This window comes from Erpetoichthys calabaricus, chromosome 1 (assembly GCF_900747795.2).
Source record: "Erpetoichthys calabaricus chromosome 1, fErpCal1.3, whole genome shotgun sequence".
Classification (NCBI taxonomy): Eukaryota; Metazoa; Chordata; class Cladistia; order Polypteriformes; family Polypteridae; genus Erpetoichthys; species Erpetoichthys calabaricus.
This window is the reverse complement of record NC_041394.2, coordinates 260,640,907-260,662,873: the sequence shown is the minus strand read 5'-3', so window position 1 is coordinate 260,662,873 and position 21,967 is coordinate 260,640,907. Positions and strand designations below refer to the sequence as shown.

The 21,967-nt window shown below is 37.3% G+C and overlaps 2 protein-coding genes across 2 annotated transcripts in view; both read right to left on the bottom strand.

Annotated features, from left to right (window-relative positions):
• The window catches only part of cav2 (caveolin 2), a 516,729-nt gene that overhangs the window by 87,385 nt on the left and 407,377 nt on the right, over positions 1–21,967 (bottom strand). The gene's annotated exons all lie outside the window — the stretch shown is intronic.
• LOC114661323 (F-actin-capping protein subunit alpha-2) overlaps positions 1–21,967 on the bottom strand; it is a 97,488-nt gene that overhangs the window by 40,789 nt on the left and 34,732 nt on the right. Inside the window, exon 2 of the mRNA XM_028814540.2 lies at positions 4,547–4,610. Within this exon, the coding sequence (XP_028670373.1) occupies positions 4,547–4,610 (64 nt within the window). The remainder of the gene's footprint in view (positions 1–4,546; positions 4,611–21,967) is intronic.

Below are 21,967 nucleotides of genomic sequence, written 5' to 3'. Positions count from 1 at the left end.
CGCGCATAGCACCGTGCCCCGCGCATGCGCACTTCACCAGAAGACACACACACACGGACACCTGGACGCACACAGGGATTTTATTAAAGAGGATATATTTCACATTTGTTTTGAAATTGTTGAGTAAAAATACAGATCTTAACCAAAAAGACATGTTGCATCAAGAAATGAAAGGGGCCATTAATGAAAAACAACCAGTAAAGCTGGAGTAGCTGAAGCAGTTTTCTAAGTAAGAATATGCAAAATTTACTCAAGGCAAACACGAAAGACCGGAAAAGTAAACTAACTAGGAAGTACCAATGTATCTCGAACTAAAAAGTTTTGCATACATATGAGTTTCTATTAAATACATTTTTTACTTTAAAAAAAGTAGCGTAAAATTGTTATTTGGTTGTTTTTTCTTAAATAATTCAGAGAGTTCTACATAGTGGGTGAAGATAATGGGTAATTGGATATTTCTAGGCTGTGAAGACTGGAATCTTCAGATGGAGCCTGCATGCAAGTTTTCTCTGGCTTCATGCACGGTGGCCAGGGATCGTCATCCTCTTGAACTCAACTGTGCCACCCCTGCCAGTTTTTGGCTGAAAAGATTTTTTGAGGAAGAGGGGGTTGGGGGATGTACCTGGCCTGTGACCCATGTTCTAAGACAGGAAAACTTTATACATACTTTAAAAGCACCACTCGAATTGGCTACATGCAAACTGTTCTGTGTAAACACTGCCAGCATCAGGCTTTCTTCTCATTTTAGCCTCATTTAGTTTATGATTTTGATCTTATTCATTCAATAAAGCTGAAGCACAAGCAGATATTGAGTGGTGACCAACCTATTGCATCTCAAGGAACAGGGGCTGCTAGTAAGAGTAACACACACACACACACATTTATCCAGCTTTTCATTTAGCCATACAGCCAAGAAGACAATTTACCCATGTATGTATATAAAATGCTCAAATCATCACATCTACAAAAAATCAAGCTTGTTTTTTCCAGAGGAATGTGTTGGTTTTTAACTTCATAGTAAACTTAATCAACCAGTGAAGAAATTTAGAAACACTAATCCCTGGCAACCCCCTTTTACCAGCTAACAAAAATTACAGTACATTAGGAAATAACAGGATCAGCCGAAAGAAGAAGAAGAAGAAGAAGGAAATAGACTGGCACAAAAACAGCTAAAGATGCTCTGTAAGAACTGAAAACTGAAACTTAGCCTAATTGAGTTATCCAAAGAAAAAAATCCATAAATGAACAAAAAAGTGTTTCCGGTTAAAAATGCTACTGTAACAGAATTCGATAATAATGCGTTGCGTTGTATTTCAGTATTGATATGTGCTTTTCAAAATTTGACAGAAAAAATGTTCAGTAGAAGTAGGCAGACCACTGAAGCCCTGCAGCTGCTCGATCTTTAGGTTGAACTCACAGTCACCCTCTGACATCATGCAGAGATGTACTGCCAAAAGGGCAAGTGAGAGGGAGATCACAACTGCAGAAAACCAAGAGTTTCTAAAGTGCTACACAAAAATATTGCAGCATTAACATTAAGGGAAACATAAATTTAAAAATTGCAACCTTCAACAGAGATGGCAATAGCACTAGAGTAATAACCAATGCAATTTATTATATTTTTAGAGCAGTATTTTTGTTTTGTAATAACTGTACAGACAAACAGACACACACACACACACACATAAATATCTGGGTAGACAGATAGATAGATAGATAGACAGACAGGCAGATAAACTGTTATAATTCTTAATATTTAAAATAAACTTCAACACCTTGCTTGCTTTCAACACAAAAAGTTACAAAGCAAATTTCAAACCTTCTCTGTATTTCAGTTCAATAAAATGAAAAAAAAGTCAAACTGGAGTCAGTGCTGTTTATATCCATTAAACACCTTATAGTTTCTTGAATTATCTTTTCATAACTGCTAAATACACATAAAACAAAAGGCCAAAACAAGACCCCAATACTTAGGTTCAAAAGTGACATATAATGGCAGCAAAGGACACTTTATCTAACATGGTTGGAATGCACTCATTATCTTAACAACCAGCCAGTCCCAATCATGATTTAATTAAGATATTTTATACCCATGTTGCAGTGCTCTTTTAATATTATATTAGAACTAGCCAACCCGCGCCAATGATTGCCCATTCTCCGTTTCTCATTTTCTTTTGTTTGCGTATACAGGGCCCAACAAAGCAGCTGAGGTTGCAAAAAGAGTTATAATGTTAACCAAGCAGAGGCCTCAAGTGCTGGAAGAGGTGGAAAAACTGTTGCTAGTGTGGTTGAACGAGAAGCAACTTGCAGGAGATAGTGTAAGCGAGGCGATCATATGCGAGAAAGCCAGGAAGATTCATGCCGATTTGCTGAAAAAAATCCTTCTCTGAGTGGCGAAGGTGAGGAATTTGATGGTTTGAAAAGTTTTGAAAGAGAAGTGACATTTACATTTTTTCCCCTGTGCTTAAAACTCATTAAAAAAGTGTTTACAGCAAGCGGTGCGTAAGGGTCTTACAATGTACGTTTTCTCTGTTGTTCAAAGTTTTCTCAGTGTTATTCAATGTTTTTACATTTAGTTTACTATTACACTGTGCATTCTATGGTATAATTAACTATTTTGTACTTAAAAAAAAAAATATATATATATATTTATATACAGATCGTACGGTCTTATGGGGAAATTACGTTCGGGTTGCGACCAGAGTTTTGGAACGAATTACGGTCGTGACCAGAGGTACCACTGTATACTTCATTTTCACAAAAATGTAATGTTATTTACAGTGGAACTCCAAATCAGTAATTAAGAGTTTTGCTAAATATCTTTCCAGTAATGGAATTGCTTGATTTTATGCAACATTAGTTCATGGAAAGCATTCCATTTCTGAAGAAAACTAATAAGTTCAAGTTTATTGTAATATGGGCAGAGTACAGTAGGATTTATTTTTGCAAGTTTGAGCAATATGCAACATATCAGTACTCTCTGGTGTAGCATCCACATCTAAGGCTGTCTCTTAAAAAACACATACACTGAAGATAACCAAGAAATAGGAACAGAAAATACTCTGAGGGATATATTTTAATCACCTTCCACTTTGTATAAAAGAACAAGAACATAGAATAACTCCAGTTTTCAAAATAAGTCACTGTGAATGTTCTGGGTAGGATACAGATTTCAACTTACAGTCTGCATATCCTTGCTCATTGTGTTCACTAGCCCTGGGTAAAGACTGAAAGAATGAAACTGACAGTACAAATGGCTGAACTGAGCTTCTTGCACACTGTTGCTGCACTCACTCTCTATAACAGGGTTAGCGACTCGGCAATAGAAGAGACAACTGAGGTGGTTTGGACATGTAACTACTCAGGATGCCCATTTGGCACGTCCTGTAAGTGGTATATTTTTCACAGGCCTATTACAGACCTAAGACACGCTGAAGGGTTATATTGCATCTACCATGGGAGAAACTGGGAATTAGTCAGGAGGAGCTCAGCACTACTGCTAAGGATAGGGCTGCCTGGTTTGTACAACTTGACATGTTGCCCCTGCAATCCCATTAGTGAAAGAGACTGAAAGTGAAGGAAAAACCACTAGTAGCTGCTACTCTGTAGAGGGGCAAGCAATTTTCATAGATGACAATCAGAAACACTTAAAAACACTGTTCAAAAGATAATCAGGGAACTTGTGTAAAAAAAACCTCTCACAAAGAACATGTATTGCTTAAAGCAGGAATTCTACATAATCCTTTAAAAGTACTGTAAGTTATGATGCAAGCATATGACATAGCTATCTCTGATACATTTTTCCCCAAATTTGAGTAAAGGTAAAACATAAAACAATTATACCTAACCCATCCTCACTACAACAGCGATTACAATGACCAGCTAAACCGATGAAACTCACTGCCAGTTATAATCCAAATCAACTGAAAACTCTCTGAGAATGACAAGTTTAATTAACACTAAATTAAATAATGGCAGGTTCTGATCACAGCCTCAATATACTGCAGATTTTCAAATGTGGGTCAATGAGTAAATGAAATTGTCCTATTTAAGCATAAAACATTTCTTTGAAGTAATTTTTCAATTAGTATTATATTTCTGCCACTAGGTGGTGCTAGCAGGATGCATACAATTTCAGATAACAATTGCATTTCCATTACAGAATAGACCTGTATATTATGACACATCTTCAGCAATCAACGCAGCAGTAACTAAATAACAGAATCTGATTTCCCATTAATATTTCTGTTGCATATAAAAACAGATTTACATTCATATAAGTATTTACAAAAAAAAATTTGATTTGATTTGAATGAGTTACTATAACACCTGTCCTAGTGAATAGGTTCAGAGCAATGAACATATTTAAAAATATAAGGCTGTAATAGTAAAGTACGAAACACCACACACATGCATATAAACACAAATCTATACAAACATATCAAAAGAACAAAACATTTACATATCTATAGTCATGGAGATTCAAAACTGCAGATGATGGTAAAATAAGTTCAATTAAGAAATAAATAAGGAAAATAGTACGTACCATTGAAAACTTCATTGAACTCCCCAGGAGGAGCATGGATGACAAAATTAGCAGCTATGCGCACCTGTAATGAAATACGTAACTCATTTTAGGTCTGCACAGAATTACATAAAAATGCTTAAAAAATACTCTAAAAGTCTGTGCCAGCAAGACTAAAACAACAACAGATACATCATATTCAAGTTATTTTATTTAATAGGATTTTAATTCAAAATATGTTCACAGGAATTCATGAGGTTCATTCACAAGTTGAACTATCCTGAAAGTGTAGATAAGCAGCATAGGATGGTGGTCTGTAGGATGACGTTGGAGATCAAGAAGAGGAAAAGAGTGAGGGCAGAGCCAAGGATCAAATGGTGGAAGTGGAAAAAGGAAGACTGCAAGGTTGAGTTTAGGGAGGAGGTGAGATAGGCACTGGGTGGCAGTGAAGAATTAGCAGACAGTTGGGAAACTACGGCAGATGTAGTAAGGGTGACAGCAAGAAGGGTGCTTGGCATGATATCAGGAAAGAGGAAAAGGAAACCTGGTGGTGGAATGAGGAAATACAGGAGAGTATACAAAGGAAGAGGATGGCAAAGAAGAAGTGGGATAGTCAGAGAGATGCAGAAAGTAGACAAGAGTACAAGGAGATAAGGTACAAGGTGAAGAGAGAGGTGGCGAAGGCTAAAGAAAAGGCGTATGATGAGTTGTATGAGAGATTGGACACTAAGGAGGGAGAAAAGGACCTGTACTGATTGGCTAGACAGAGGGACCAAGCTGGGAAAGATGTGCAGCAGGTTAGGGTGTTCAAGGATAAAGATGGAAACATACTCACAAGCGAGGAGAGTGTGTTGAGCAGATGGAAAGAGTATTTTGAGAGGCTGATGAATGAAGAGAACGAGAGAGAGAACAGCGGTTGGATGATGTGGAGATAGTGAATCAGGAAGTGCAGCAAGGAGTAAGGACAGCTATGAAGAGCATGAAAAATGGAAAAGCAGTTGGTCCAGATGACATGGAAGCATGGAGGTGTTTAGGAGAGTTTTTAACCAGATTGTTTAATGGAATCTTGGAAAGTGAGAGGATGCCTGAAGAGTGGAGAAGAAGTGTACTGGTGCCGATATTTAAGAATAAGGGGGATGTGCAGGACTACAGTAACTACAGGGGAATAAAATTGATGAGCCACAACATGAAGTTATGGGAAAGAGTAGTGGAAGCTTGGTTAAGAAGTGAGGTGATGATTAGTGAATGGCAGTATGGTTTCATGCCAAGAAAGAGCACCACAGATGCAATGTTTGCACTGAGGATGTTGATGGAGAAGTTTAGAGAAGGCCAGAAGGAGATGCATTGCGTTTTTGTAGACCTGGAGAAAGCATATGACAGGGTGACTCGAGAGGAGCTGTGGTATTATATGAGGAAGTCGGGAGTGGCAGAGAAGTATGTAAGAGTTGTACAGGATATGTACAAGGGAAGTGTGACAGTGAGGTCTGCGGTAGGAGAGATGGATGCATTCAACATGGAGGTGGGATTACATCAGGGATCAGCTCTGAGCCCTTTCTTATTTGCAATGGTGATGGACAGGTTGACAGACGAGATTAGACAGGAGTCCCCGTGGACTATGGATGTTTATTGATGATATTGTGATCTGTAACGATACTAGGGAGCAGGTTGAGGAGACCCTGGAGAGGTGCAGATGATATGCTCTAGAGAGGAGAGGAATGAAGGTCAGTAGAAACAAGACAGAATATATGTGTGTAAATGAGAGGGAGGTGAGGATGCAGGGAGTAGAGTTGGCGAAGGTCGATGAGTTGAAATACTTGGGATCAACAGTACAGAGTAATGAGGATTGTGGAAGAGAGGTGAAAAAGAGAGCGCAGGCAGGGTGGAATGGGTGGAGAAGAGTGTCAGGAGTAATTTGTGACAGACGGGTATCAGCAAGAGTGAAAGGGGAAGGTCTACAGGGCGGTAGTGAGACCAGCTATGTTATATGGGTTGGAGCTGGTGGTAGCAGAGTTAAAGATGCTAAGATTTGCACTGGGTGTGTCGAGGATGGATAGGATTAGAACTGAATACATTTGAGGGTCAGCTCAAGTTGGACAGTTGGGAGACAAAGTCACTGCGTTGATTTGGACATGTGCAGAGGAGAGATGCTGGGTATATTGGGAGAAGGATGCTAAGGATAGAGCTGCCAGGGAAGAGGAAAAGAAGAAGGCCTAAGTGAAGGTTTATGGATGTGGTGAGAGAGGACATGCAGGTGATGGGTGTAACAGAACAAGATGCAGAGGACAGAAAGAAATGGAAGAAGATGATCTGCTGTGGCAACCCCTAACGGGAGCAGCTGAAAGAAGAAGAATAATTCACAAGTTGAACTATCCTGCCCTAGAAGATTGCTCAAGTTCCTAAAACAGAAGAAGTCTCGCTTCCCCTCCAAGCTAGCACACACTCAAGTCATAAAAGTAGTGCTTGACAGTGGGTCTCTTGTTGAATATGAGCACAACTGCTGGCCTCTGTGGCAACCTTTCCTCATTATCTGACCTGCTTTGATGCAACATTTAAATTTACTGTGTTAATTTTCCATCATTCCAACAACGCGGTAGCTGTGTTACTTTCTTCTAAATAGTTGTAAGTCATTACAAAGCATGCTGGGACAGTAATAGCTGGGGACAACACTACAGTATATGAAAAAAATAGTCTGTCTATCCATTACATGGTACCAGAGATCTTGCATGAATCCCAATAAAACAAGTTGCAGTTGCTTACAAACACCCTTTGATCAAGAGTTCTATCTTGAGCACATTTTAACTTTCAAAAGAGTCCTTGAAATGACAAAATGCGAACAATCTAACTTTAGTATTTCATATTGCTCTTCTATTAATAAATCTTTCGTTTGACAATCAAAAGAAATTGTATGCATGCTCCAGCTTCTTTTTGCATTTTTTAAGGTATATAAGCACTCCTGCTGGTTTGCTAACATTTCTGAGAAACTTTCAAGGACTTCCTGTTTGTGGCCACATTTGAAACTTGTCAGTGTTGCAGTAATATTTGCTCCCTGTGCTATGTAATACCATACATGGGCATAAAAACAAGCAAGAGATTGACTTAATTTGCTACTCCCTCGGGGTAGTAAAATGCTGTGTTACATGCAGTGAAGAGAGTGAATGACACAACATACATACCCACCCTTTAAAGCTTATTATTTGCTATTTGGTACACTGTATTAATCATAGGTGTGCTTTTTAAAGGTTCACTGGTTGAGCAATCAGGATAAGCTGCAGAAACCAAACGTAGATAAAAGTTGACCAAACAAGCATTTTCCTTCTGAAAGTAAAACACACACTACTGCCTCTCTCTTTCATACACACTGTGTGAGGACATGTATATTACATATAACATTCACACACATGCCACAATACAATATTTTCACAATTTATGATTATGTGACTTTTTCTGCAATATATTAAGTATGAGTATTACATTTGAAATACTTTAAACACTTTAAATCATATGCCTAATGGACCAAAAAGTGTCATTCTGTAAAAGATAACCAGGTGTTAAAAACTGACAGTTATTTAAATCTTTTTTTTTTTTTTTTTTTAATTGTGAAAACTGATTTCAGGTATTTCATAGTAAGACTTGGAAAATTCAATTGTGGTTTATCACCGTCTGACCTTTGAGCAAGTGATGACTGAGAGGTGAACCCTTATGTTTTGTAGAAGGCCCGTCAAAAAATAACTTACATTTGAATGTTTTACATTTAAAAATACATTGTTTGAATATATACAAACATGTTTAAAATTCTAAAGGCTGTATACATGTATGTTAATATTAGTAACTACTCATACATAAAAAGAAAATGTGTTTAACAATGATCCACTGATACTGATAAAAAGTCCCATAATTAACTATAAGGGAAAACATTTGGTGATTCCCAAGCATTCCGAGCTTTTTTTTTTTTTTATGCTCACAGCTCTGTGCTGATGTACACAACACAGAGGCAAACGTTGGCCAAACAGGATGTATCATACATGTAATCACTACAATCAAAAGTGAGGAGCAATTTCAGCTGAAGCTTCTTGTACACAAAATTCTATTAGCTTTCTAAGTGCAACAGAAAGACAGAGAGCAGCAGCACAAGTTGGAGAATTAAGCGTTCAAGTATTGCCATCATTGAACAAGTTTTCTGTTCCTCCTTCTTCCTTCTTCAACTTCAACTCACATCAGCCCTTAAAGCAAACAGGGTTCCAAAATCCTTTGTATTCCCCTCCCTCTCCAATTATAAATTGTCCTGCTTAGTATCTCCAAAATAAGCCAGTTTCACCCCTATATGCAAGTCTGTGTAAGGCATCAGCTAGACCTTTACCTTTATTTTCAGACGGGCAACATGACTTCCTTTCTTCTCTCGGTGTCCTTTGAAAACATATATAGAAAAATGCCAGGGGCATTCAGACTGCCCTCCACTCTCTACTTTTTGGAGGAATGTTTCTAATTGCCTATCCGGTATGTTCTCTGTTAATATTCCCCTTATGCCTTATATACAGTATTTCATCTCTTGGACCTCTCTTCACTTACCTTGACTTCTATCCAGGAGAGGGTATTTTGTCTCAGTGCCATCTTTGCTAAACTAATCTTTGCCTCTCCCTGGAAATCTCCTTTCTGTCTGTTAACTCTCTCTCTTTAATCTAACCTTGCAGATCAATGGATCATCTGGCTCCAATATAAAGAAGTGGCAAACTGCTATGCATTTGGTTAGGAGCCATTGGCAGGGATTCCAAGCTATCCTTAATTTTCTCCTTTTCTTATTCGTCTCTCTCCTCTGGGGCTTGTTGCATCTGTCTGGCCTCTCTCGTTGGTCTACATGGGTACTAGTAAATTTTAATCCTATATGGATCTTTTTGAGAGGGCAGGGGTTTGTTGTTGCTTTCTGTGCTTACAATTTGTTTTTCTAAGATTCCATATTGTTTTACTGCTTATTGAACTTAAAATAAAAAATTTGATCACAAAAAAAAATAGACATGTCCTGTGGGTAGAGGCAGCCTTAGTTTGAATGGTGCTTGATTGCTCTGACAATGTTTAGAAACTTTGATTCCTATCAACGATTTCTTCACTTAATATTCTAGAGGCCAAAATAAAACCAAATGCTCAATCGAACAAAGACTGCTATGCAGCGGATGCTTTTCATACCTCTAGCTGGTACCCTATATAATATGAGCATGGGACTTGTTTGTCTCTCATTCAATTCTCATTAAGCATTTTTCTCCTCTTACTTTCACGTGTGTTTGCTGTCTTCTATTCCTAATTGACAAAATAATTATTCTTTTATCAAACCTGACCAAACGGCAGCAAGCAGTCACTTACTCCTCTTCTGTGCCTTACTTGTGGATTCAGAAAGTATCTTCCAAAAAAGAAAATCTCTAGATGTTCTAAATTCACTTTGCAATAGCACTAGAAATTTTCAGTTCTCCAATAATGATAGCAATACCCCTAAATTGTAAGTCTAATATAGACAAAACGCAGAAATACTACAAAACACTTCTATTTGTAGACATCCTTGCATTAGGCTATTGTTCTCTGTCAGTTCAGGCAACCTGGCCAATAAACACCTGCTTTTAGATCAGTAGTTTAAGCTCCATCTCACTACAAAATTTTTTTATGACTTTCAGTCATATATTTCATTTACATAATCGTACACAGTCTGGGCAGTTGTTGAATGTAGCAACTCTGTCTTTGTGCTCTATTACTCGCCACTACAAAATCAAGCAGGTATGATTTTTTTTTGGTTAGTCAGAAATACCAGGCTCTGGTGCATGCAAGAACAACTATGTGCTGAGGTGAAAGTACAATATATAAAAAGCAGTTGCAAGGAAAAGAGGAAATTGAATGCCTTGAATCATGCAAACAGAAAAGAGGTTTGTCTGTCCAATAGTGTTGGATCGATACTACAATGTTGATAGCGGTACCAGCTTTCGCACCTCAGTAAGGGTACCAAAACACAAATGATGCAACTACCAAATAACTCCGCCAGTGGCTTTGTCTACTCGGCTACTAACAAATGTGCGCTGGCCAGTTCCAATGCCCACTGTGTTCAGCTGGGGTCGGAGGCAACCCAGCTGCCACACAATACTCCAGCAGTTTTGCCAGGCTGTCCAACGCTCATAACTTCTTAACTGAACTTGCCCCCCATGGAGTCATCAGCATGCAGAAATATGTATATTATATTACTCAGAGTCTGTGGGGGCCTGGCCTCTCATTTTGAGCATGCTATTATACAAGTACTACATCAAAGAGTGGTGTTTTTGTGCGTCAGAGTAATAAAGTGCCAATACTCCTCCATTAGGTACCAAATTTAGCATAATGTTGACATAGTGTTGTTTAAAAAATTTTGTAGTTCAGCACCTTTTTGAACTGCAACAATACTGTCCAATGTCTTGTGCTTGTTTGGCATACCATGATAGAATTGCAAACAGAAGGATCAAGATTATGGCTGATCACACAATACCTGGAAAACATTTGTACAGCCACCGGCGCTGTTAGGTAGCATATTAATTGACTCTGAAAATGTAGCAACCTTGCAATACTTTCATAACACATTAGTAATGTGTAAAACAGTGTTGAAAAGTCAAAATGAATTTGAATAATCTGTGATTCATACTCATGTAATCTGACATCCTCAAGACAACAAGATCCAGTAATTGCTGTCATTAAGTGTCTAGTGTAATGTCAGCCTTAGTAACCCTAGATGGTTTACCAAATACTGCGTACAGGGTTCAGAAAATGCAGGATTTGTCTGAATTATGAACAACCATTTTATGACAATTCAGGTGAACCAAAAAAAAATTCCTTTAATATCCTTTTTTTGGGATACTGTATCAATCCCCAAGGGGAAACTGTCTTTAGAGAGAAAAGTGCTCATTTTATGAACAATAATGGAGCTAAATAGATGAAGACCTGGGATGATTTTCAGTCATGTGTCTAATGTGTGCCACTGGGTAACACCCAGTAATTCAAGGTACACCTCGCTGCATCATGCTGAATGGAGCAGGGTTAATAAATAATAAATAATAATTCATTACATTTATATAGCACTTTTCTCAGTACTCAAAGCGCTATCCACACAGGGAGGAACCGGGAAGTGAACCCACAATCTTCCACAGTCTCCTTACTGCAAAGCAGCAGCACTACCACTGCGCCACCTGTGAGGGTTGGATTCAAGAGGTAGCCAGTGCTGGATATTCACACAGGTCAGGATTATATGATGTGCAGTCACAGTCTTTGTCATTCTAACAACTGATGCTGCATTTATATGTTGTGATTCAGTCAGTTTGTTGCATGTTTTGCTCACGTATCTTCTTGCGTTATCTTGAGCATCCTAGCTCCAAAAAGATAACAAAAGGTCATTCCTTAGAATGTTCAACTTGAAGTGAGAAAATGTAGGTAACACTCTTTATTAAAAAGCATTTAGTGAAGTGAAACTGTCATATAAGGATTTGTTTTAATTGTACAGGTGTTGGTCATAAAATTAGAATATCATGACAAAGTTGATTTATTTCAGTAATTCCATTCAAAAAGTGAAACTTGTATATTAGATTCATTCATTACACACAAACTGATGTTTAATCAAATGTTTATTTCTTTTAATGTTGATGATTATAACTGACAACTAATAAAAGTCCCAAATTCAGTATCTCAGAAAATTAGAATATTGTGAAAAGGTTCAATATTGAAGACACCTGGTGCCACACTCTAATCAGCTAATTAACTCAAAACACCTGCAAAAGCCTTTAAATGGTCTCTCAGTATAGTTCTGTAGGCTACACAATCATGGGGAAGACTGCTGACTTGAAAGTTGTCCAAAAGACGACCATTGACACCTTGCACAAGGCGGGCAAGACACAAAAGGTCATTGCTAAAGAGGCTGGCTGTTCACAGAGCTCTGTGTCCAAGCACATTAATAGAGAGGCGAAGGGAAGGACAAGATGTGGTAGAAAAAAAGTGTACAAGCAATAGGGATGACCGCACCCTGGAGAGGATTGTGAAACAAAACACATTCAAAAATGTGGGGGAGATTCACAAAGAGTGGACTGCAGCTGGAGTCAGTGCTTCAAGAACCACCACGCACAGACGTATGCAAGACATGGGTTTCAGCTGTCGCATTCCTTGTGTCAAGCCACTCTTGAACAAGAGACAGCGTCAGAAGCATCTCGCCTTTGGACTGCTGCTGAGTGGTCCAAAGTTATGTTTGCTGATGAAAGTAAATTTTGCATTTCCTTTGGAAATCAAGGTCCCAGAGTCTGGAGGAAGAGAGGAGAGGCACAGAATCCACGTTGCGTGAGGTCCAGTGTAAAGTTTCCACAGTCAGTGATGGTTTGGGGTGCCATGTCATCTGCTGGTGTTGGTCCATTGTGTTTTCTGAGGTCCAAGGTCAACGCAGCCGTCTACCAGGAAGTTTTAGAGCACTTTATGCTTCCTGCTGCTGACGAACTTTATGGAGATGCAGATTTCATTTTCCAACAGGACCTGGCACCTGCACACAGTGCCAAAGCTACCAGTACCTGGTTTAAGGACCATGGTATCCCTGTTCTTGATTGGCCAGCAAACTCGCCTGACCTTAAACCCATAGAAAATCTATGGGGTATTGTGAAGAGGAAGATGCAATACACCAAACCCAACAATTCAGGAGAGCTGAAGGCCACTATCAGAGCAACATGGGCTCTCATAACACCTGAGCAGTGCCACAGACTGATCAACTCCATGCCACGCCGCATTGCTGCAGTAATCTAGGCCAAAGGAGCGGCAACTAAATATTGAGTGCTGTACATGCTCATACTTTTCATGTTCATACCTTTCAGTTGGCCAACATTTCTAAAAATCCTTTTTTTGCATTGGTCTTAATTGATATTCTAATTTTCCGAGATACTGAATTTGGGATTTTCATTAGTTGTCAGTTATAATCATCAACATTAAAAGAAATAAACATTTGAAATACATCAGTCTGTGTGTAATGAATGAATCTAATATACAAGTTTCACTTTTTGAATGGAATTACTGAAATAAATCAACTTTGTCATGATATTCTAATTTTATGACTAGCACCTGTATATTAAAAGTAATCCTGTTAGGATTCAAGTATTTTGGTGTTACTTGAGCAAAAGTGGATATAATTCTTTGGGGCAAGGGAATACTTACAACTTTTTTAATTTACAACAATGGTATTTGTAGTATGTGTTCGCATAATGAACCAGGCAGATTATAAATGATTACAAATAATAATTTCTGTGGATACAATACATTTTATATTGAAATATAGTACCTGACCATAACAAACAAAAACAGGTTAGTTAGCACGGCATAATTCATAGTGTGTGTTAGTAACCTAATTTACCCTTAATACAAATGTATATATTTCAAAGGTATAAACAAATACTACTATTAGGTTACAATTATAATCAGCATTAATGGTTAGATAACTACAGGTACCTGCTATTACAGATTAAACAGAGTTTGCAATATGAATCACTCCAGAGTACAGCAAACAGCAAAGATGCTACTGGTTGTTCACTAAAGGGACTGGCAAAAAATATGGCAATCTTGCTCAGAATAAGAAAAGCAAGTTTAGACAGCTGATGAAAGCAGTTGGCTAATGAACTAATTGTGTAATTTGAACATTATGACCAAATACTTCTGAATTACTTTATGACACCACCTAAACAAAGCTACACTACATTGTGGCAGTATAGATCTTGCCTTAACCATGTCTTCTAAAAGGTGATGGTATCACTTTAGATTAAGTGTCCCTGATTACGCTGTACTTACCCACATAATTAGAGTAATTAAGTGCTATTACATTGTACTTACTATGTAATGCAGTGTAACACCATAATTAAGTACTAAATTGCAACTGTTAATCCACAATTGTTATAAACACATATGTGTATAAATTGTGGAAGAACAATTTCAATTGAATGCTTAACCACTGCATTACAGTTTTACACAGTAAATACAAGGTAATAACACCTAGTTATTCTGTAATTATACAGGTAATTACATGGTCAGTACAGCGTAATTAGGGACATCTAATCTAAAGTGATAGGAAGGTGACCACATGGTAGAGTCTAAATCTTCCTCAAGTTATTCAAATATCTACATCTGTTAAGACGGCTGAAGGTGGAGCACCTCCCTCATGTCATTCTGCTGCAAAATCAAACATAACAAGAGGGAAGGTCACATTTTTCAAATAATACAAACACAACGAACATTTGCTGCAATTCCTTCTTCACCCATTATTTTCTGCTATGCCAAAAATTCTTTAAAATATGTCCATTGCTTTGATTCCACAAACTTGGCAACGCTGGTGGGTAGTGAACTGTGGATAGAGGTCACTTGTGCTCTTTTTGCATATTTCAAGTTTCTGGAGAAATGGTGAAGTACTCAGTAAAATGAGCATTATGTAACTTCTATCATTTACAATATCATAAATGTAAAATGGATTTGGAAAGTATTCAGATCCCTTCACGTTTTGCACACATTGTGAAGTAAATTTATTTTTAAGTAGATAAATTGGTCATTTTTGCCCATCAATCTACACTCAATAACATCCATTCATCCATTATCCAACCCGATATATCCTAACACAGGGTCACGGGGGGGGTCTGCTGGAGCCAATCCCAGCCAGCACAGGGCGCAAGGCAGGAATAAATCCCGGGAAGGGTGCCAGCCCACCGCAACTCAATACCACATGGTGTGAAAATGAAAACATTTTCAGAAAGGTTTGCAAATTTATTAAAAATCAAAAATGGAAATCTGTAATTTACTGTACATAAGTATTCAGACCCTTCACTTCAAATTTTGCTCAGGTTCATTCTGTTTGCTTTATTTATCCTTGAAATGTGTCTAGAACTCGGAAATAGTCCACCTGTGGCAAACTGAATTGACTGGACATCATTTATAAAGTCACATGCCCGTGTATGTAAGGTCCCACAATTCCCAATGTATGTCAAAAATCAAGCCATGAAGTTTAAGGAACTCTCTGTGGTGAGGCATAGGGCAAGGGTTTAAAGCCATTTCTAAAACACTGAGATCTCTCAAGAGTGTAGCTGCCTCATTAATTGTGACATGCAAGAAGTGTGGAACCACCAAGACAGCTGGCTATCTGTTGAAACTGAGTAACTGAGAAAGATGGGCTTTAACTGGCAGGTGACAAAGAACTCAATGACCCTTCTAAGAGAGCTTCCAAAGTCCTCTATTGAGATGCGAGAACCTGTCGTAAGGACAAACATCTCAGCAAAACTCCTTCAATAAGGCATTAACGGTAAAGTGGATAGATGTAAACCACTCTTGAGTAAAAGGCATATGACAGTTTAAAGGACTCTGAGAATTAAGAAAAAGATTCTCTGGTCTGAGGAGACAAAAACTGAATTCTTTGGGCAGACCTTCAAGCCCTGTGTCTGGGGGAAACCAGATAACACTGCTTATCACCTGCCTAATACCATCCCTAAAGTGAAGCATGGTGGTGAAAGAATCATGCTATGGGGGTGCCTTCAATGGCAGGGACAGGGAGAAGGCCAGAACTGAGGAAAGGATGGAAGTAGTCAAATACACAGAAACCCTTAAAGAAATCCAGCTCCAGAGTGCACACAACCACAGACTGGGGTGAAGATTCACATTTCAGTGTGACAGTGATTCAAAGCATACAGTCAAAACAATGCTAGAGTGGCTTTGGGGCAAGCTTCAGACACCCAAAGCCCAGACTTAAACTTCAAAGAACATCTGTGGAGAGACCGGAAGATGACAGTTTACAAATATTTTGCATCCAATCAAAGGGAACTTGAGAGGTTTTACCGGGAAGAATGGGATAAACTGCCCAAATCCAGGGGTGCAAAGTTTATAGACTTACCCAAGGAGACTCAAAGCTGTAACTATTGCCAAAGGGACGTCTAGTACTGAATTAAGGATCTGAATATAAGATGAATGAAATATTTAACTTCTGGAATTTTAATACATTTGCAAACCTTTCTGAAAACATTTTTTCTTTGCCTTTATGGGTTATTGAGTGTAGATTGCTCAGAAAAAATGTCAAGCGTATCTATTTAAAAATTAAATCTACAACAAAATATAAAAAATAAATCCACAACAAAATAACGTGTGCAGAAAGTGAAAGGGTCTGAATTATTACTGAATGCACTGTAAATTCTAACACAACTAAAGACAAAGCCCAAGAAATTACCATTTCCCTGAAAACATTCATTCCTTACTTTTACAGTACATTAAGCCTAAATGGGCTAAACATGCAACAAAACAAAATTATACAAATTTATGCACACCTCTAAAATTTTTGAATGAAACTTTCTATCATTCCCCCATCACTATAAGGTTGCAAGGATAAATCAGAAAATAAGTAAGTCACCCTGATGTTTTTTCTGCTAGCCATGTACTTGGCTACGCTGATTGAGTATGTTCTTTTTCTGCTTGGAAGCAACATACATAAAAGGAGTACTGCAAGTCCTAAAGTAGGTAAAATGTGCTGAAAGAGAACACGCCAAAGCATATCAAGTTGTCAGACCACATGATCACAACTGGTTTGCTTTAAGAAATGCATAGTAATGCGGCAAAGACATCACAAGTAGGATATGAGTGAACAAAATCAACAGTTGAAACCGAGGTCCCCCTGGCAAGCTACAGTCACAATGTAGGTAATGGCCTCTGGAAGTCAGGACACTTGAGTGTGTGTTAGCACTGCGGATAAGGAGTGCACAATTACCTGAGAAAATTTATGAAAATCTCTATCTTTGTGAGCATGAACTTTCTTTAATGCCTATGTTTAATGGGAAAGGTGTCAATAATAATATTTAATTTCAACATTGGGCTACTCTTTCTAAAAGACAACATTTTTGACAAACTGAGTTCAGTCTAAACTTAAGTGTGAAAAGAGTCTACCCATAAGAAAGTAGACTTTTTACAGTATATTTTTAACGACAAAGAAATAATTTAGAGCCAATGGACATTTGTGGAAAATACATACAACACAAAGTAAAAATGAAGTTTTTCAAATTGTTGAAAACTTATTTCAGTATTTTCTTCTAAATCTTGGTTTCCTTATATTGGTTATGCATTAAACAGAAATGCTTACAGAAAAGTGAAGAGTACTATGTTTGGTCTTTACTATCATACCCATTCATTTTAGAAGATAATGTTTCCAATCCTATAACAGTAATTTGCCTCACACCTTACTACTCATTGTGTATGTTTTGTCTTTCATTTTGTTACTCTTCCCATCCTGAAAAAGCATAAGATGTACACTAAGAAAAGAAAGTCCCTTTAATGTCCCATACCACTAGCTTTTTACACCAGACATTCATTCATGCTACCATGGCACGCAGAAGGTGTCCTGGGACAAACAAATACTGCTTAATTATTAAGCAACCTACACAAGTTGTAAACAAAAAAAAAAAAAAAAAAAAGAGTTTTGGCTATCCGTAAGGCATATCACTTATGCTACATACTTCAAACCAATCATAACCATTCTCTTACTATTTTAAAATTTGTCTGGCCAAGTTCTTCAAATTCATCTGTTTTTTTTCCACACAAAATGGACACAAGATTTATTGAACACAAAAACAGTCAATAAAAAGCACACCCTAGACCTTAATCATGAGCATAACTAAATATTTGCCACCACTGCCAAAACAAACAAAAGAAAAACAGGTGTGCACACCAGTCTCCACAAGGCACAGTACTGATATGTATTACTTTTGCTATTCAACCTGTTTAAAGCTACTTTTCAGTAGGAGAAAAAAAATCTTTAAAAGGTTGTGAAAAACATTTAGCAATATTTAAACTTTTAAAAAATCATGTAAATGATAAAAATGAAAACAAAAGTACTCCTAAAGTCAGGTTCAGTATCCTAGATGTTGTGCCCATATGACTGCCCCAGAGTATTACTTTGTCTTTGAGGGCTGATCCATGTAATTTACAACAACAAGTTCTGCTTATGGCTATAATAATAACAACTGCATTCTCAACATTTTTTCCGAAAGCCTCTGGAAGAGGTATTAAAAATGATTAAACATAACCCCACTACTCGCTCCTCATGGACTATGACTTGACCCTTTTCTCTGAAAATATTGTTTTGGAGTTTCTGCCAGTATTGATTACATCCTAGTCCATTGGTGACACCTTCATGTGGATTAGAATGGTTCTGTGAGTAAGCAACTGACTGGTGTCCCACCTGGGAATGGCTCTTGGCATTCATAATAGTCTAGGGATAGGCTCTGACCCTGTGCACCCATATACAAAATTGGATTAAGTCAGTAACCAAAAGTGATCGAATAAATGCTGCTTATTTTCAGCTGATTCGAGGAAAGTCAGAGAAATCTGTCCATATCACTGTATATTTCTGTGAACATCTAAAGAAATGTGTGTGAATAAAATCTAAGAAGGAAGCAGATGATGATAACCCTGCAATGTTTTATAAATAAATAACATCACAATAATTTATACCTTACATTAGATAAAATGTGTCCTAAAAAGATACTGTTAGTGTTTTTTTTAGTTTTACGCAATGTAAAAACATGTCCCAGAGATTTAAGGGCAGGTATTAGTGGGAAAACTGCAATATCATCAGTTATTCCAACATTTTAAAAATTCTATTTGACCCAGCTAATATGAAAGTAACCATCCACAGCATCAATTTCATTGGTTTTTTTAAATCATTTAGGGATGTTCAGTCCCAGGACTGAAATTCAGACATTTCTACATACTTGTTCAGCCTGAACTGTACATACTGAAATAATTCAGTTTTCAAAAAACATTGCTTCTTTGATTTTACTGTATTGTGCCTTTTAAGAAATGGTTGTAAAACGTAGTTACTCCTATGGGACTGTGCGTGCAGGAGGTGGGTGGAGTTGCTGGGTAACAATAAAAGGAAGAGAACAGCTTTGCTGAATTGCTCAAATTCATTATACCTAAAAGTTCAATTACCTTTTGTTAAGCATGTAGTACAAACAATCTGCTCACGATGGGAGCCAAAGGCTTGAGATACTGTATGCAAGCGCTGGCCATGCTACAAGCTCAGGCATGATTTTGAACCTATAATTTTTCTGTATTTTAAAGATGCTATACACTTGAAAGTGCATGCATTTTTGTGATGTTTTTTCCTGCCTCCTCAAGCATTTTCAGTTGATAACTTTCAAGCCTATTGAGCTCTGCCACTGAAACTTGCCAATAATGTTAAGTTGCTTGTTTTATGAAAATGTTGCTGAAAGAAATTTCCTCAGTAATATGCTTAGCCTGCCAAGAGCACACATAGTTAGCATTGCAGCCTAATGCATTATGGTAGTCTAATGTCTGCCTACTAGTCATCTAACCTCCAATTTATGCTGTTCAAATTTGCCAACTATGTTACACCATGTGTGTTATAAAAATGCTGACCATTTGTGTGCTTCATGCAGCCTCTATATTGAAGAAGACACATACTTTGATGTTGCATGAGTTAGAACAATGGTGAGGGAGGGCCAGTAATCAATGGGAGCTTTATAGTCACTGCCAACCAAGGCTAGACTGTCTCAAGACACCAAATCCTGAATGACTGTTAGTAGCAAAAATGTGCTCTGCCTGCGGAGGTTTACACTGTTAAAAAATTAATGAAAAAAGAAATGGTCACATCAAAGGAGGGTGAATCTAGTCTTCAGCCTGACAATTCCTGCTTTGTGTGGCCTTGGTATAGCAACTCTAAAGATGGTGTCTGAAGACAACAACAATGAAAATACTGTATTTATACAATAAGAAAAAGCAAGAGTTGCCTTGTACTTCTTATTTTGCAGCATCTCATTTAACTTACTACTTATTGTTAGTTTATAAGTTTCCATATACTGTAAATGTATATTCATAATGATAAACCATACATTTTGAATCTAGTAAAACATTGTAGTTAACATGTGCAGATAACCGTGCACAATATAATTTTGGTATTTTCAAGGCAATTTCTTCATAAATATGGTATATATACATTTGCCATGCAAAATTATTTTCTATAATTCATTTTAAAAAATATATGGTCGGTCCTGGTGTTTTACAATGAACCCTTTAGGATATGGGGTGCCACCAGAAAACAAAAGCATAAAAACTTACGAAATATGCTCTTTTCGAGTTTCGATAAAAGAAAACACACCTTCTGTGTTTCTGATGCATGTCTGTGACAACAAAAGAGATCTAAAAATAATCATATTATTGCATATTCCCAGTACTTTTTTTTTCTTGAGGTAAGGTTATGTTTTCTTGTGTGATAGCAGTGGCCTTCCTGGGAGGAATTCTTACATAAATGCAGATGTAAATTAATACAATACCAAACACATGGTATGAACAACCTGGTGTAATTTTGTCTTTCAAGAGACCCTCTGGGGGTGAAAGTTTGTAGAGGATGAAGGTAAGCACTGAGGTAGAGTGAATAGCTAGTCTTCTTTTAAAATGTCTGAATCTTATAATAAGGGTGTTATTTTATTCGAAAATAGGCATGTATATGTTATTTTACAACGTATGAGTAGTCTCAAGACGCAAAGCAATTTTTGATAACTTTCTTGGTTTGAAAAATGGTTGTATTCACTAAGTTTTTTAGGCTTTTGTTTTCTGATAGGTCCCTGTGCCTCATGACTTCCATTATAAAATGATAGGACAAGATACAGTATGCCTTTATTTTAAATTTATAGAAAATGCTTAAGTTTAGAACACAATTCTGAGTGGCAAACGTATATTTACCATGTTTGTGAAGACATAACATTGACTTGAAAAATTCCAAACTTCAAGTGATTATGATAAAAATCAATGTGCCTAATGTGGATGATAGAGATTTCATCCAAAATGTATTTGCATCTATCTCCAGTATGAACACTCATAAAATTATAATAGCTGGAGACTAATTTTGCTTCAAATTCATACCTGGATAGATCTTCAATTACAGTGTCAATAACATCTAATACTGCAATAATCACAGAGTTTGTAATGGATCATAACTTATCAGACCCATAGAGATTCTAAAATCCAAACTCAACAGAACATTCCTTCATTTCACCAGTACATCATAGTTACTAAAGAATTGATTACTACTTTATTGATAATAATTTATTGCCCACCATCAAATCTTGCAAGTACGCCACTATTGTTATCTCCAATAATGCTCCTCTGATCTTGGAGCTCACATCACTATGCCCTACGCACTCATTTCTTGGCTAGCGTCTTGATCCCCTGCCATTTATAGATGAATACTTTATAGAATTCGCCTCCAAAAAAAAAAAAAAATCTTTTTGAGACAAATGAATTTGTACAGGAATACTGAGAGAAATTCTGAAGGCTTTTTTAAGAGCCCAGATTATTTTATATCTTTCCCCTAAAAATAAAATGGAGACCAAGAAGGCATTAGAGTTAATTGCTGAAATTACCAGAATAGATCAAGAATAC